At 43.5% G+C, this 14,068-nt stretch overlaps 2 protein-coding genes and 1 long non-coding RNA gene across 4 annotated transcripts; 2 read left to right on the forward strand and 1 right to left on the reverse strand.

Moving 5' to 3' along the window:
* The first annotated feature begins 34 nt into the window (after positions 1–34).
* Positions 35–2,380, forward strand: LOC134020721 (uncharacterized). Its single transcript, XR_009930438.1, has 2 exons — positions 35–601; positions 653–2,380. It is a non-coding gene; the product is annotated as an uncharacterized LOC134020721 (long non-coding RNA).
* A 342-nt stretch (positions 2,381–2,722) lies between these two features.
* chrm4b (cholinergic receptor, muscarinic 4b) lies at positions 2,723–5,620 on the forward strand. The gene is made up of 2 exons (XM_062460920.1): positions 2,723–2,881; positions 3,187–5,620. Exons 1-2 carry the CDS (start codon positions 2,833–2,835, stop codon positions 4,575–4,577), a joined length of 1,440 nt encoding a protein of 479 aa, XP_062316904.1. The 5' UTR covers positions 2,723–2,832; the 3' UTR covers positions 4,578–5,620.
* On the reverse strand, positions 5,151–9,507 carry mdkb (midkine b). 2 transcript variants are annotated; one of them, XM_062460918.1, is made up of 5 exons: positions 9,353–9,507; positions 6,763–6,851; positions 6,474–6,647; positions 6,205–6,363; positions 5,151–5,870 (listed from the first exon to the last, which is right to left on the reverse strand). In XM_062460918.1, exons 2-5 carry the CDS (start codon positions 6,848–6,850, stop codon positions 5,845–5,847), a joined length of 447 nt encoding a protein of 148 aa, XP_062316902.1. In that variant the 5' UTR covers position 6,851; positions 9,353–9,507; the 3' UTR covers positions 5,151–5,844. The 2 variants fall into 2 exon arrangements, with proteins under 2 accessions (XP_062316902.1, XP_062316903.1); XM_062460919.1 differs by having other exon boundaries at positions 9,373–9,501.
* Positions 9,508–14,068: the final 4,561 nt, after the last annotated feature.

A 14,068-nucleotide genomic window follows, 5' to 3' on the forward strand; every position in this document is an offset into this window, starting at 1 on the left:
GGGCCGGTGGGGGTGGAGGGGGGCGTCTCTGAGGCGGTTCTTTCTCAGTCCGACCACACCCGGCACTGACACACCCACCGCCTGGAAATCCCTGAGGAGCCGCTTGTGTGTGGATGCTTGGAACTGTGCCTGTGTGTGTCTGTGTGTTAGTGTGTTGGCGTGGGGCAGACAGCTGGTATATGTAGCATCTTTCTCTAGTTAACTCTGCTCTTGAACGGTGTGATTTGGTGCATTGCGCACTCCGGGAAGAGAGAGCTTGGATTGTAATCTCAACCTGCCCTCGCTCGCCCACCTAACCCCTCAGCTGAACTAGGAAATGAGAAACCAAACTTGAATTCTTGGTCATCATATATTTTTAGATGGGAGTTTTGTAAAGTCAAAGGCTCTTCATAGCCTGTTGTGAGAGTGTCCTTAGCATATCATTTCAACACCAAGCCCCAAAACCAAGCTTACACAGGATAACTAAATATCCTGCATTCTTACTTTTTTAATTATTATGACTAAACCCATACGGCTTTAGCTATTCCACATTTTAATCGCTTTGTAGGTTCTTTCTTGATAGAGTTGATGTGTGCGCGTACGTACGTGTGTGTGTGTGTGTGTGTGCTGGGGGGTGGAGAATAGGACCAGAGAGAGGGCAGAGAGGGGGCAGAGAGGGGGCAGAGAGGGGGCAGAGAGAGGGCAGAGAGAGGGCAGAGAGAGGGCAGAGAGAGGGCAGAGAGAGGGCAGAGAGGGGGCAGAGAGAGGGCAGAGAGAGGGCAGAGAGAGGGCAGAGAGAGGGCAGAGAGAGGGCAGAGAGAGGGCAGAGAGAGGGCAGAGAGAGGGCAGAGAGAGGGCAGAATGGGTGCGTTGTCTGGTTTGAAGATGTGCAGTGAGTCCTTGTGGGGCTGGAAGAGAGCGTGTTACTGCATCGTGTCAGAACTGTCTCAGTGGGTAGAAGAAAGTCTAAATGCCCGGCATTGAAAAAAAAACAGTTGAATTATCTGAAGGCTTTACTTGATTTAATGAAAATTTTAAACAATATTTTGGCTGTTCATGTGTCTGTTTTGTGTAAAAAGAAAAAAAAAAAGACAACAAACTAAAAAAGCACCACTTTTACCCCATATCATGCTCTCACTGTCACCCTGATAGGTGATCATACTGTAGGTCCAGCACACTATGGACAACTTGCAAACAGAACCGTTTCATCAAATGTTACTGCTGTCAAATCTAGTTTGTGGCCTCGTCTTGTGTGACACCCACTGAGGGTTCCACCTGTTGGGTGTTTTGCTGTGAAACCACAAACATGTCAAGTACAGGATGAGAAACATCTACATGCTCAGTTACATACATGTAGACTTTTTTCAACGACACAAGGTTTTCAGATTGAGCAGTGGGAAAATGTACCAATGGAGCAACACTTGCTGCTAACGAAGTCTGTGTAGTGACTTAGTTCATTAAAGTCATCATCATGCTTAACACTATGTTCTTTGGTGAGGTACTTTGGTAACAATCTGGAATCGATGCATTAAGAACAAGTTACTGCTTTCTTTTGCCGAGAGATTATTTACAGTACTTAAATATTTAGAGAATAAACCTACATGTCAGGTTTTTATCCATTCATATATTTTCACAGATGGTGAGGGGCAGACTGGATTCCTTGATTTAGTTGGTTTGTGAGCCTTAATTTGATGTGGTTTTAAAGTCTCAGAAATAGCCAAAGCTTCTTTTGGTATGAGAGATGGAGTTGGAAGTCTTACATTTAGGTGGTATGAAGGAGTTCTCAGACTGGCTCTGTATTCTTTAACGCTTCTTCTCAAACTTCCTGTACTACACCTGGTGCTGTGCGGTATGTAGCCAGACTGTGACTTTCTGATATTCTAATCATCAACAACAAAACTAACACAGAAGTTAAAGTCGAGACTCACTGCTGTCTGGCCCCCATGTTTCACAAATAGTTTTATCCGCGTGGTGGATTTTTTCTTTTACATTTGTTTTATGACAGACTACAGTTACCAAGTTTAAACATGCACCCTTCAAGGTCCTATTTCAATTTTATTCACAAACAACCGTGATGCTGCATCTTCAGGCCAGACTGTTGGGCTGCAGTGAGCGGGCTGCAGTGAGCGGGCTGCAGTGAGCGGGCTGCAGTGAGCGGGCTGCAGTGAGCGGGCTGCAGTGAGCGGGCTGCAGGCTGCTCACTGCAGCCAATGTCTCTGTTCTGCTCTCTAAGCTGTCACCAGCCTCAGTGGGGTTTGAGAGTGATGATGATGTGAGGAAGATGTTATTTGAAGCAAGATTGAGATTATTCCATTTCAGATTTTAACAAGTGCTATGGGAACACCAAAGATCCTGTGTAAATGTTGACAACAAAAAAGGAAATAAAAATGGTAAAACTTGATGCCATGAGTCCATGACTGGGTCTGTCTGAGTCTCTTGTAAACCTTCTGAAGAGCTTCACCAGAGCTCCTTAGCCTGGTGACAAGCCTCCTGAGCACCTTCACGCTAGGGGGGGAGGGGGGAGGGGTGGGGAGGGGGGAGTGGGGAGGGGGGAGGGCAGGGGAGGTGACATCACTTGGGGGTGGTCTTACTGTGGATGACATCACTTGGGGGTGGGGAGGGGGGAGGTGACATCACTTGGGGGTGGTCTTACTGTGGATGACATCACTTGGGGGTGGTCTTACTGTGGATGCGGAAAGGCAGCTTTAGAGGAGTGGGTTGAGAGGCTCCGAGACAGAGCAGGACCTGGGAGAGTTGGGTTTACACTGGTAACCAAGATGCTGAATGACTTTATGTAAACAGTGTGAGGATGCAGGGGTGTTGACGGAACAAGTCACCAAGGAACCTTCCAGCATGGACGGGAGACAGGCTGAGAGAGGCGAGCTGCCTCTGAACTTCAGTGGTGAGTTCACAGCTTTATCAGCTAGTGCTGGGTCTACAACTGATGTATCCACTTCAGCGAAAATAGATGGTAATCATGTTGTATGGAAGTGAAATACACATGCAGTAGTTTTTGAATGTATACTGTATGTAGAAGGTTTCTTCAGGATTTTTTTGATGTTGTTAAACATGGTCAATATGCTCATATCCTTTCGAAAAACAATCCTTGGAAGTTTGTTTGAGAACTGCTAGATTATAATGATCAGCCACATTTGAAATCACTTCAGTTAATTGAACCTTTGTGCTTGTTTAATATTTCTTCCCCAGGAGCCACACAGCTTGTTTCAGCTGAGGATCCTAACACCAGTTGGGTTGGTTCCTGCGGTAACGGCTCGTGTCGGTCGTCCTGGCGACCAGGATGCTCCTACGGCACGGCCGGACTGGTCCTCATCGCCGTGTTCCCCGCCTCCCTCAGCATCCTCACTGTCCTCGGCAACGCTCTGGTGATGCTGGCAATCACAGTCAACAAGCAGCTGCAGACCATCAACAACTACTTCCTGTTCAGCCTGGCATGTGCGGACCTGATCATCGGGCTCCTTCCCATGAACCTTTACAGCCTCTACCTCATCATGGGCTACTGGCCGATGGGAGCAGTAGTCTGTGACCTTTGGTTGGCGCTGGACTACGCGGTCAGTAACGCCTCAGTCATGAACCTCCTCCTGATCAGCTTCGACCGCTACTACTGTGTGACCCAGCCTCTGATCTACCCGGCCCAGCGCTCCCCCAGGGTGGCCGGGGGCATGATCGCGGCGGCCTGGCTGCTCTCCTTCCTCCTCTGGGTGCCTGCCATCCTCCTGTGGCAGCACCTGCACCACACTCTCCCTGAGGGGAAGTGTTACATCCTGCTCCTCGCCAGTCCCACCGTCACCCTGGCAACCACCCTCCCCTCCTTCTACATCCCTGCCGCCATCATGATCGTCCTGTACGCCCGCATCTCCCTGGCCAGCAGGAGCCGGCTGGCCAAGCTGCGCTTGGAGGGCAGGAAGAGGGGGGCCTCTAGTGGTGGATGCTGGCGCGGCGCGCGCAGGAAGGGTGGAGCTGTGTCCTCTGAGAGGGAGATGGAGAGTGACTGGGAGAAGGTTCATGAGGTCGCCTCTGTTGAAGGTGAGACCAGTGTCTGTCCTAAGCAGGACGCACGGCTATCAAACGCTCCCCTTGATTCTACAGGGGAGGCCAGAATAGAAGCCACTTATGATATCCCTCACGCAGCGCCCTCACCCAGAGAGACCACGCCAGACCCCACAGCTGTCCAACACAGCAGAGCAGAGTTCAGCCACCTCACCACAGTGGTTCAACCACACCCTCCTCACAACGGCTCCTGTGCATCAGAAGCGCTGTATGCTCTCCCCAGCTTCAGTAGGAGCCGGGCGAAGACCCGGAGGCGGGTTGGAGCGAGGGAGAGGAAGGTGACCAGGACTGTCTTGGCTATCCTGCTGGTCTTCCTCCTCACCTGGACCCCCTATAGCGTCATGGCCGTCATTGGAACGTTCTGTCACTACTGCGTGCCTGACAGCATGTGGACCCTGGGCTACTGGCTCTGCTACATCAACAGCACCATCAACCCTGCCTGCTACGCCCTCTGCAACCCCACCTTCAGAAGGACCTTCCGCAACCTTCTACGGTGTCGATGCAGGAACGTGGGATGGATGTGCAGGTGAATGTGACGGATGTGGAGGTGAATGGGACGGATGTGCAGGTGAATGTGACGGATGTGCAGGTGAATGTGACGGATGTGCAGGTGAATGTGACGGATGTGCAGGTGAATGTGACGGATGTGGAGGTGAATGTGACGGATGTGCAGGTGAATGTGACGGATGTGCAGGTGAATGTGACGGATGTGGAGGTGAATGTGACGGATGTGCAGCTGAATGTGACGGATGTGCAGCTGAATGGGATGGATGTGGAGGTGAATGTGACGGATGTGCAGCTGAATGTGACGGATGTGCAGCTGAATGTGACGGATGTGCAGGTGAATGGGACGGATGTGCAGGTGAATGTGACGGATGTGCAGGTGAATACGGATCTCGCGTAGTATGTCCTCATAATATAATAGGTTTGTTTGTTAAAACGATTCTGTTCACTGTTATTCTGTCCACATAGTGTCTTCATGTGATGATGGCAAGATGTCATAGAGATGTTTGATTAGGAGTGATTAGTTAGCTGTGTTAGAGATTCTGTATTGCAACCGAAATATTACTTGTTTCAATACCAGTATCATTTGTGTAAAGTGATATTTTTTTCAAAGTGTGCCTCCGGTTTTTATTGCATTGTACTGTATATATTCAATATGCATAGATACACTGTATGAATTCATATTCATAATAGAAATTCAAACATACCAAACATATTGTTGTTAAACAAAAACAGTACAGTTTTAATTTGTCTTTTTAAACAAACCTCATTTGTAATTATGCCACAATTTTTCTTCTTTGATATCTTACACACTTGCAATGCCTATTAATCTACCATTTTCTAGCATAGAACTCATTCAATATATTCAGTAACACCCTCAATCATTGTAGAAGCATTACGATATTTTTCATTGCATGATTTGGATGTTAATTACCTAAAGCTGTATAACTATCTACAAATGTTTGAGTTCTTTAAAATTTTCAGTTAAAACAGGTGATAAACTCTTGACTATGATGACTGAATTAGGTTTCATCGTTCCCTAGCAAAAGCAATATTTAAAAAGTTTACACCTTTTAATCCAAAAAAACAAAACAGAAACCACCCGGTGTGGTGACCAGACATGAGACACAGGAAGGACAGGGGGGGCAGTACAAGGTGTGTTGCTGTTTCAAGGAAGAGAAATCGCTCAGACGCGGAAGCGCTGGCCGAGTGTTTGGCAAAGGAAGGAAGATGTTGATTGTGCTGCTGAAGTAAGCCAGAGTTCGCCCCTGCTGAGTCCTGGTCCCACTCTCTCTAGTTCCCGTTCCTCTTTTTATCGCCTGGAAAAAGAAACACAAAAGGTGTAAACTTCACAATGGCACTGGAACCAGAGGAAAAAACTTGGAAAATAGCGTGATATCCAACTTTAACCCTGAGGTTGGTTTTTGATTTCAAGTCATGGTTCTAGCAGGGTAGACTGAGTCACTGGCTGGGTCACAAGCCAAAATAAAAGGACTGAATAATTAAAAGTTTGAAAATTCCTGATGGTCAACATAAAAATATGGCTGACATTCCCACTAGCATGACTCGGTACATAATCAAACTTTTCCCCCTAACATTTCTGTTTTGACGATGATGTAAGCAATGAGGACATGCGTCCACAGGGATGAGTACCTCTGGTCCTCTTGGGTTTGGCAGAGCAGGGTTTAGACACCTTCACTGTTGTCTCACACTCTGCGTTGAACAGCGCCTTCTTCAGAGTCCCTGACCTGCTCTTGGTCCCCATCTCAGTGTCACACTCACCCCAGCTGGTGAACCTGTACTTGCAGTCGCCTGCAATCACAAAATCATTGTTGCTTTGTGATTTCAGTGTGTACGACAGTACGAGTCTCTACGGATAATACAGTCCTCTGGCCCAGTTCCACCGCTTTCACGCCTCTTACTGATGTCTTTCTTCCAGTTGCAGGGGATTTTGCAGTCGATTTTCTTGGTCTGGTCCTTACAGGTGGCCTCGCGAACGCCGTTTCCACAGTCTCCTGCTTCTGGGATGCATTTACTGTAGGTCCACTCACTGCACTCCCCACCAGCCCTACCCTCTTTACCGTTACCATGTTTACCTGGAAGCAGGGAAACAGAGAGGACTGTTGTTACAAGAGCTTGTTGCTGTCACACGTTAGAAACAACATGAGGGCTTCTTTAGAAGGTGAACGTGGTTCCAACAGCACAGCTGACCTTTGTGACCTCTGTGTCCCTTGTCGGCTTCTGTGGTCACCATGACGGCCACGAGCAGGAAAAGTGTGATTGAGAAAATGCCACGCATTCTGTGAAGAAAACCACAAATGTGTTTTTTTCAAGTCTCGTAGATCTGGCTCTTCTGGGGTTGTGCCCTAGGCCTAGTCAACATCTCAAGGATCTCTTCATCTCCAGAAATCCATGGAAGGATGTAGAAACTCTTAAATACTAATCAGTGTTCTTGTCTAACCAGAGATACAAGTTTGTCCAGCAACGGAACTGTAAGGTACAGCTTCTCTAACTGCATACCATACCCATCACAGCCAGATAAGATCACGCCACCTTTCCATTACTACATTTCCTTATGGAAAATATGCCATTGCACCCTGGTCGACATTTAATCAAAGTACTCTTGTATTAAATATGTAACCTAATAAAAATAACCTTTGATTTAGTTTGGACCCAATTCTGGGTTTTGGCCAGAGCATTACCGCCTGCTGCCATGATGGCTCTCAGTGTGAAACACTCCTGTCACCAGGGTAGGCTGACGTATTCTGAAATAGCTCCCATTTGTGTTGTTTATTTCCACAAATCTTTTTTTCCTGGTTGGATGCGTGAGTCGGTGAAACAGCAGTGCCTCAAGCATCATGAGACAAGGCCTCAATCAACTCGCAGAAGATCCTTCCCTCATATGTGGGCCCCGGACACACCCTAAAAAAAATGTGTCAATGTGTCAATAACCCATAAATCCGCCCCCCTCTCTCCATCTCTCTTTCTCCTTCTGTCTCTCTCTCATTGTGTTGAAAAATTACAGACTCCCTCTTTCAGGCCTCCATTAAAACGAGGGGCTTCTTTCACAGATCAGCCGGCGGAGCAAATCCCAGTCCTCGGGCCGCTCCTAAATGTGGAGGGCTCCTCTGGCCCGGGGGGGGGCTTTTGTGTGAGACAGAACGGGCTCTCAGCGGGCCCCTCTCTGTGCTCCAGCCATGCGGAGGAGGAGGCCAAGCAGCGCCTGAAAGACGCTTTACACTCCCCCTCAAAGGAATACTGATTCATTGGCCCAAAACAAAGACCCTTCTTGCCTGTTTTCATTTCTCTCAAAAGCCCTAACACAGATCCCATGCCACATCTTAGAGAGCAGGGCCCTCTCTGGAGACCAGCTGAATATAAACTTATTTGCATAAGAAGACAATCAAGTCTTAAGACGAAGAAAATGAGTGTGATGCTGCCTTTGGTAAAAGCGAGGGGCGTGGTCTACATTTAGAGAACTTCCTCATGAACCAGAGTTCACTATCCCTGAGAGACAAACTTCATGAAAATCCTTTACAGAGGATGTTGAAAGCAGATGTGTACAGACCTTTAGAACTGAACCGTTTTTCTGATCAGCCAAACACTGTTTAGTACAAAGAAAAGTTTTTGCTCAGATGACGTTGAAAGACAACAAAAAAACGACAAAAATAACAAGAAATGGTCCATTCTTGTACAGAAAGCTTCAGACCATATTGGAAGTTCTAAAGCCTCTATACTATTCCTCACTCTCTAAAGACACATCGCCTGAGAGGACCAAACAAATGTGTGGTCTGACCAATAACCCCAAGAAGGTTGAATGACAAGTGCAGAGAACACAAAAGGATTGAACTTTGTCACAGGAGGATGCCGCGAGAGGGTGGTTCGGGTGCATTCCATTCCTCTGGCTTCATATTTCAGCCATGACTAGCGTACAACCTGTTTTGTTTTTTACAAATGTTTAACATGTCTCCCCGATATAGGCTAGTAAATCTTTACATGGAAAATTGTGTTAGCCCACATGTGGCATGAATTAATGTTTTATAGGCTACTGACGCAGTGTTGGTCCTGGTCCTGAGAGGAATAGGAGCTTTAATTGGAGTAAAATTAGCCCCCAAGGCTGCGTGCAAACAATGAGCTAGCCATTGCTACTTCCTACAGCGTCAGATGAATCTGGACATTGACGGCTTTGACAGGGAGACAAAAGCGATCTGAAATCCCCACCGCCTGTACACTGTCACAGGGCAGAACGATGCGCCGTCTTTTGTTAAAAACGTGTTTCCCAATAGGCTATAGTTTCACTCTTTTAAGGCCAAGCTAACTGAATCAATATTTCTAACAAATTAGACTACAAAACTTATATAACTTATTAAAAAACGATGACGGAAACTGAAAATAGCTTAGTCTAACACTCCTTTTGCCACTTAACAAATGTATTGGGGATAGGTTACAAGGAAATTCGGACAAATAAATACCATCAGCAGTATTCTCCACTCAACTGAACAGCTTAAGTAAGCTTTGCCTTCAAATGTCTTTACATAGTAAGTAACATAGTAACTGAGTCTGACCATTTAAAGTTTTAGATTAATATCCCAGTCGTAAGTAATTCGAATGGTTGGGTAAGAACACAATTAGTAAAGCGCACTGGATTGCAATAGTTGAGCCAAATATTCATAACAAATAGATACAATTTTACCTGAAATGATACTTATTGTTAAAAATACCATTGAATTTACAATTTGACAAAATAATATCTATGAAAATGTCTCTAAAAGTACCATTGTATAGACCAAATGAATCTTACTTTAATGTAAAAGTGGGTACCTCAGTCGATTTATCGGTAGATTAGTGATGCTGTCTCGCTCTCAGACCACAGCTTGCGTCTATTAAGTCGACCTGCTTTTTCCTGAGCTACTTTTTGGGTTGGTCGCATATGAACAATGTTTAAATCAGCCACCCGATGACATCACGAACCCACGTGGCATTACTTTAATCCTCATAATCAGGCGCAAAACAAGAGGCTCTCAGGGTCATTTGCATAAAAGGCTGGTGATTATGATTTTAAGTCCTCCATAGAGCTTCTTCTATTGTTCTTCACAACTGAAAGCATGCAGCACATCTATTGTGTTTTTGTTACCTCGCATTCTAAATACATTGTGATCCTCAAGATTGTCATTGGACATTCTGTAACAACACAACTTCTGTCTTTGAACTGCTTTTACAGTAGCCTAACGTTTTTTGTTTACAATCTCAAGGAGACAGATAAATAAACAATTTAATCATTTATGAAAATTGTTTAATTTGGGGAACAATTTCTAATGATTTGTCAATATAGGCCTACATTGGAAAAAAATTATGATAGAAGTTTATTGTTGACGTGTTAAAAATAAAACTCACTTCCACTGAACTGACTGAAAAGATCAATCAGTTGACCTTAGTTAGGGAACAACATAATGTGGAAATCCTATAGCATAGACAAGACTGGGGCGGTTGAGAAGCGCTATTTCTAGCTCCTTTTTCCGTGCGATGCGAACACGTTCAGGACCTGATCTCCATATAAATTCTTTCAATGGTCCTGCCACCCCACTGCCCTCTTTATAACAGAGCCACGGGTGAGATATTTACCCAGATTAATAACGTCCTTGAATCCCCATCTTATATACAATGAGAGGTCCACAAAGAGCTGCCTAATCCAGACAAAAACACCAATGCATGGCGCATGTAGGCCAAGGCTAAGAGTTTGAGTCATTGGGTAAGTACGGGGTTTGTGTGCCAGTGAATGTATGACAATGTTAGCCTACGCCTGACACGTATAGCTCCTTGCTCAGCGTCTGATTATGATCCGTCGGCACATTTGACCATCTGTCCAGATTTGGCGTTATAGTGTTCGTGCTTGTTCTTGTTCTTAAATAATACTGTTTAGAAGAGAGAGGATCCATCATGTGGCTTTCTGATGACCATCACATATCCTAAGGAAAGATAATTCTGTTGTTAATAACACGAGATAATAAAAACCTGCCATGTAAGGGGTCACTTGTAATAACAATTATTACACTGTCATTACACTGTTGTTATACTGTTATTATGCTGTTGTTAGACTGTTTTTTAAAAACACTATTACACCCCAAGAATCAGAATCAGGTTTATTCGCCAAGTATGTGTACAAAAACGATTAATTTGCTTTGGTGGGCAGGTGCATACAATAAACATTACATTTTACATTTACATTTAGTCATTTAGCAGACACTCTTATCCAGAATGACTTACAGTAAGTACAGGGACATTCCCCTCAAGGCAACTAGGGTGAAGTGCCTTTTAAACAATTCGAAACAATACTGTACAATATAAAATAGGAGACTGCAATAGGGCTGCTGTATTGTGCAATAGTAACTGAGGGTAGCGTTTATGTAACACTGTTATTACACTGTTATTATGTTGTTATTACACTTATGTTGTTATTACACTGTTGATACACTGTTTTACACTGTTATTATGTTGTTATTACACTTATGTTGTTATTACACTGTTGATACACTGTTTTACACTGTTATTATGTTATTACACTTATGTTGTTATTACACTGTTGATACACTGTTTTACACTGTTATTATGTTATTACACTTATGTTGTTATTACACTGTTGATACACTGTTTTACACTGTTATTATACTGTTGTTAAACTGTGGCACACTGTTATGTTGTTATTATACTGTTGTTAAACTGTTGTACACGGTTATTATACTGTTGTTAAACTGTTGTACACTGTTATGTTGTTATCATACTGTTGTTAAACTGTTGTACACTGTTATTATACTGTTGTTACACGGTTGTACACTGTTATGTTATTATACTGTTGTTACACTGTTGTACACTTATGTTGTTATTATGCTGTTGTTACACTGTTGTACACTGTACAAGCAGAGTGGCTCTCTCTGCTACAGGCTTATGTTGACATAGTATTCATCCGACTCTTGTTTCCAGAGCAAAGTTCACCCAGAGCTTCTAGAGAGCACAGCAGAAGATCTTGGATCAGGAGTGTTTGTCCTGATGTCCACTGTGACTGCAGCAGCACCAAGACATGGGACAAAACCACCTGATCTCATCATGACGTCACTGGAGAGCTCATGGTGCAGGGAGAGGTGTTCAGATGCTAAGTGTCTGGCCTCAGTGTTGGGCCTCAGTGTTCAGATGTTATCATTAACTAAACCAACAAATAATTTGTCCAATCCAAGTGTTCTCTACACCCTTCAAAAAAAGAATAACAGACGAAATATGAACAGGAAGATACCCTGACATTTCTTAATACTTTCAACAACAAAAACTATATATTTTTCTTGTAGCCGTTTGTCAGCCATTGTTCGTAGGGGCAGAGCTTAATACCACCACCACCCAGAGTCAGCTCCCTCCCCGCGCTAAAATGGATCAGTCATGCGTGGCGGCCATTGTTATTCTGTTGCTGTTGGAGTTTGCAGCTGGGAAAAGTCACATGAAGGAAGTGGTCTCCTGCTGGGCTCCACAAAGCCATCTCTTCTCCCAGCGCTGGAAAGACCAGGCGCAGAGCAGGGGACCCAACACTTCCACAAACAAGGAATGTATTCAAACTGCAACAGCCAATGTTTCATGATCTCACTGGCCTAGTACAAGTTGATGTATCCTTAATGTAGCGATGTAAGAAAAGGGAGCTTTTTGTGGTGTGTTAAATGTCTTCAAATGCTCTAAAATAAAGTTAACACAAAGGTTAAATGAAACAGGACAAGTCAATTTTACATGTTTATTTTTCTTCAAATACACAGTAACAAACAGGCTAGAAGACCAACTATACAGTACAACTAATATTTTTTTCTTTTACATTTGATACAGAGCTGTCCTTTATTTTGGTTGCTCATCATAAGTACAAAACTTCACTGATGAAATCTCTATGATTACAAGGACTAAGTTTGGACAGAACAGTCATTCAGACATCTGTGTTAGCACTCAGCACACTTTTTCAAATGCAAATTCTCTAACCCTGAATTGCACAGCAACTCAAAAACAAAGCATTGATAATACAGACAACTAATTGTTGTTATAGCCCCTTACAAAGCTAAACCGAGGCAGTTATAGCAAGTAGTTTGATAAATATCCATCTACATTTCACTAAGGTCAAGCAATGTTTTCAATAATACTTAAGTAAAATTTTACAGAAAAAAAGTAAACTGATGTTGGATACTTTAGGTTGCCCACAATCTTTAAAACAGTGTTTACACAGGTTTCCCCACATTTCAACACTAAGTTATCATGTAAACTGACTAATATTTGAAAGACACTTAATTATGGAAATAACTGACAGTAGTTGTAACGATGAGCCATTAAAAACAGATTTTGTTTGATACATTTTGTTATACCACAAGATAAAAACCTGCTATGTAAAGGGTCACTTACTGAACTTTGGCATAAAACATCTTATCCCACCAGATGTTCACGTTCACCCAAAATCAAATCTGAAATCATTGGATTGCAATGGCAAGTACAATAGTTAGTGCTAACAATTATATTAATCTATTAAGGGATGAAAGGGACAATGGACTGTCTCTTTTTAATGGGTCATTGTTATTGCTAACTCATTTCACCACATCTCTTAAAAAAAGAAGAATGAGATCTAATATGAGACACATTTAACAACAAAAGTAGGTCTGCAGTTGCAGGATTCATCATGGTGTAACAGAACAAACGACAGGCATCGTTGCTTTGGCAGAAACAGGGATCACCTTCCATCATCCAGCCAGCAAGGTCAGGATCTTGTTACCATCCACGCTAACCCAGTGCAGATCCTCCACCATGTTTATATGGAGGTATTTACAGTTTACATTGCCAAATTCACATTTGGAAAAATACATTAAATTTACATTTTATGTAACAAACAAAGACTGATTACAGAAAAAAAAATATTTCAAAGCTGTATATAAATATTTGGAAAGTGTATAATGTAACTCTGTGACCGAAGGTCGAAGCCACACAGAAACACAGAGCTGAAGCAGGAAGAGTGGCAGCAGTGAAGATAAAAACTTCTCGTTTTGTTGCACTCGGATGCTTGTTGTTTTGATCATAAGCAAATATGAAAGCTTATCGTTATAAATAGTATAGTATTATCATAAATATCTCAAATTCAGTGATAGACATACCTTTAAAAGTTAAATATCCTGAACACTGTCCTTCGAGTAAATACATCCATAAGTCACTAAAATTCATAACAAAATCTAGGAGCCGTCATCTCAAGCCCACACTTACGAAAATAAAATCCTGCCTGCCTAGCTACTGAAGAACTACCTCGATCCCTTTCAATGACGCCATCCAAATCTCTATATTCCTAAAGATATTTTGTCATTGCATATTGGGAAGTCGATAAAAGCCACATTCAAATACGCTTATTCTAGCCCTGAAAAAAATCCCCCCAAACATGTTTTCACGTGTGTCGATGTACATTCGGTTGCTGTGTGCTCTGCAGTTCAGTCGCAGACTTGGGCCCGTTTGGAGAAGAGGG

The sequence above is a fragment of the Osmerus eperlanus genome, chromosome 5 (assembly GCF_963692335.1).
Source record: "Osmerus eperlanus chromosome 5, fOsmEpe2.1, whole genome shotgun sequence".
NCBI classification, from domain to species: Eukaryota; Metazoa; Chordata; class Actinopteri; order Osmeriformes; family Osmeridae; genus Osmerus; species Osmerus eperlanus.

Excerpts from the sequence above, each read along its gene's own strand:
- mdkb (XM_062460918.1), bottom strand. The coding sequence starts at position 6,850 with ATGCGTGGCATTTTCTCAATCACACTTTTCCTGCTCGTGGCCGTCATG. Across the intron at positions 6,648-6,762 it reads GGGACACAGAGGTCACAAAG|GTAAACATGGTAACGGTAAA; the intron begins GTCAGCTGTGCT and ends CCCTGCTTCCAG. Across the intron at positions 6,364-6,473 it reads CAACTGGAAGAAAGACATCA|GCGACTGCAAGTACAGGTTC; the intron begins GTAAGAGGCGTG and ends TTGTGATTGCAG.
- chrm4b (XM_062460920.1), top strand. The coding sequence starts at position 2,833 with ATGGACGGGAGACAGGCTGAGAGAGGCGAGCTGCCTCTGAACTTCAGT. Across the intron at positions 2,882-3,186 it reads GCTGCCTCTGAACTTCAGTG|GAGCCACACAGCTTGTTTCA; the intron begins GTGAGTTCACAG and ends TTTCTTCCCCAG.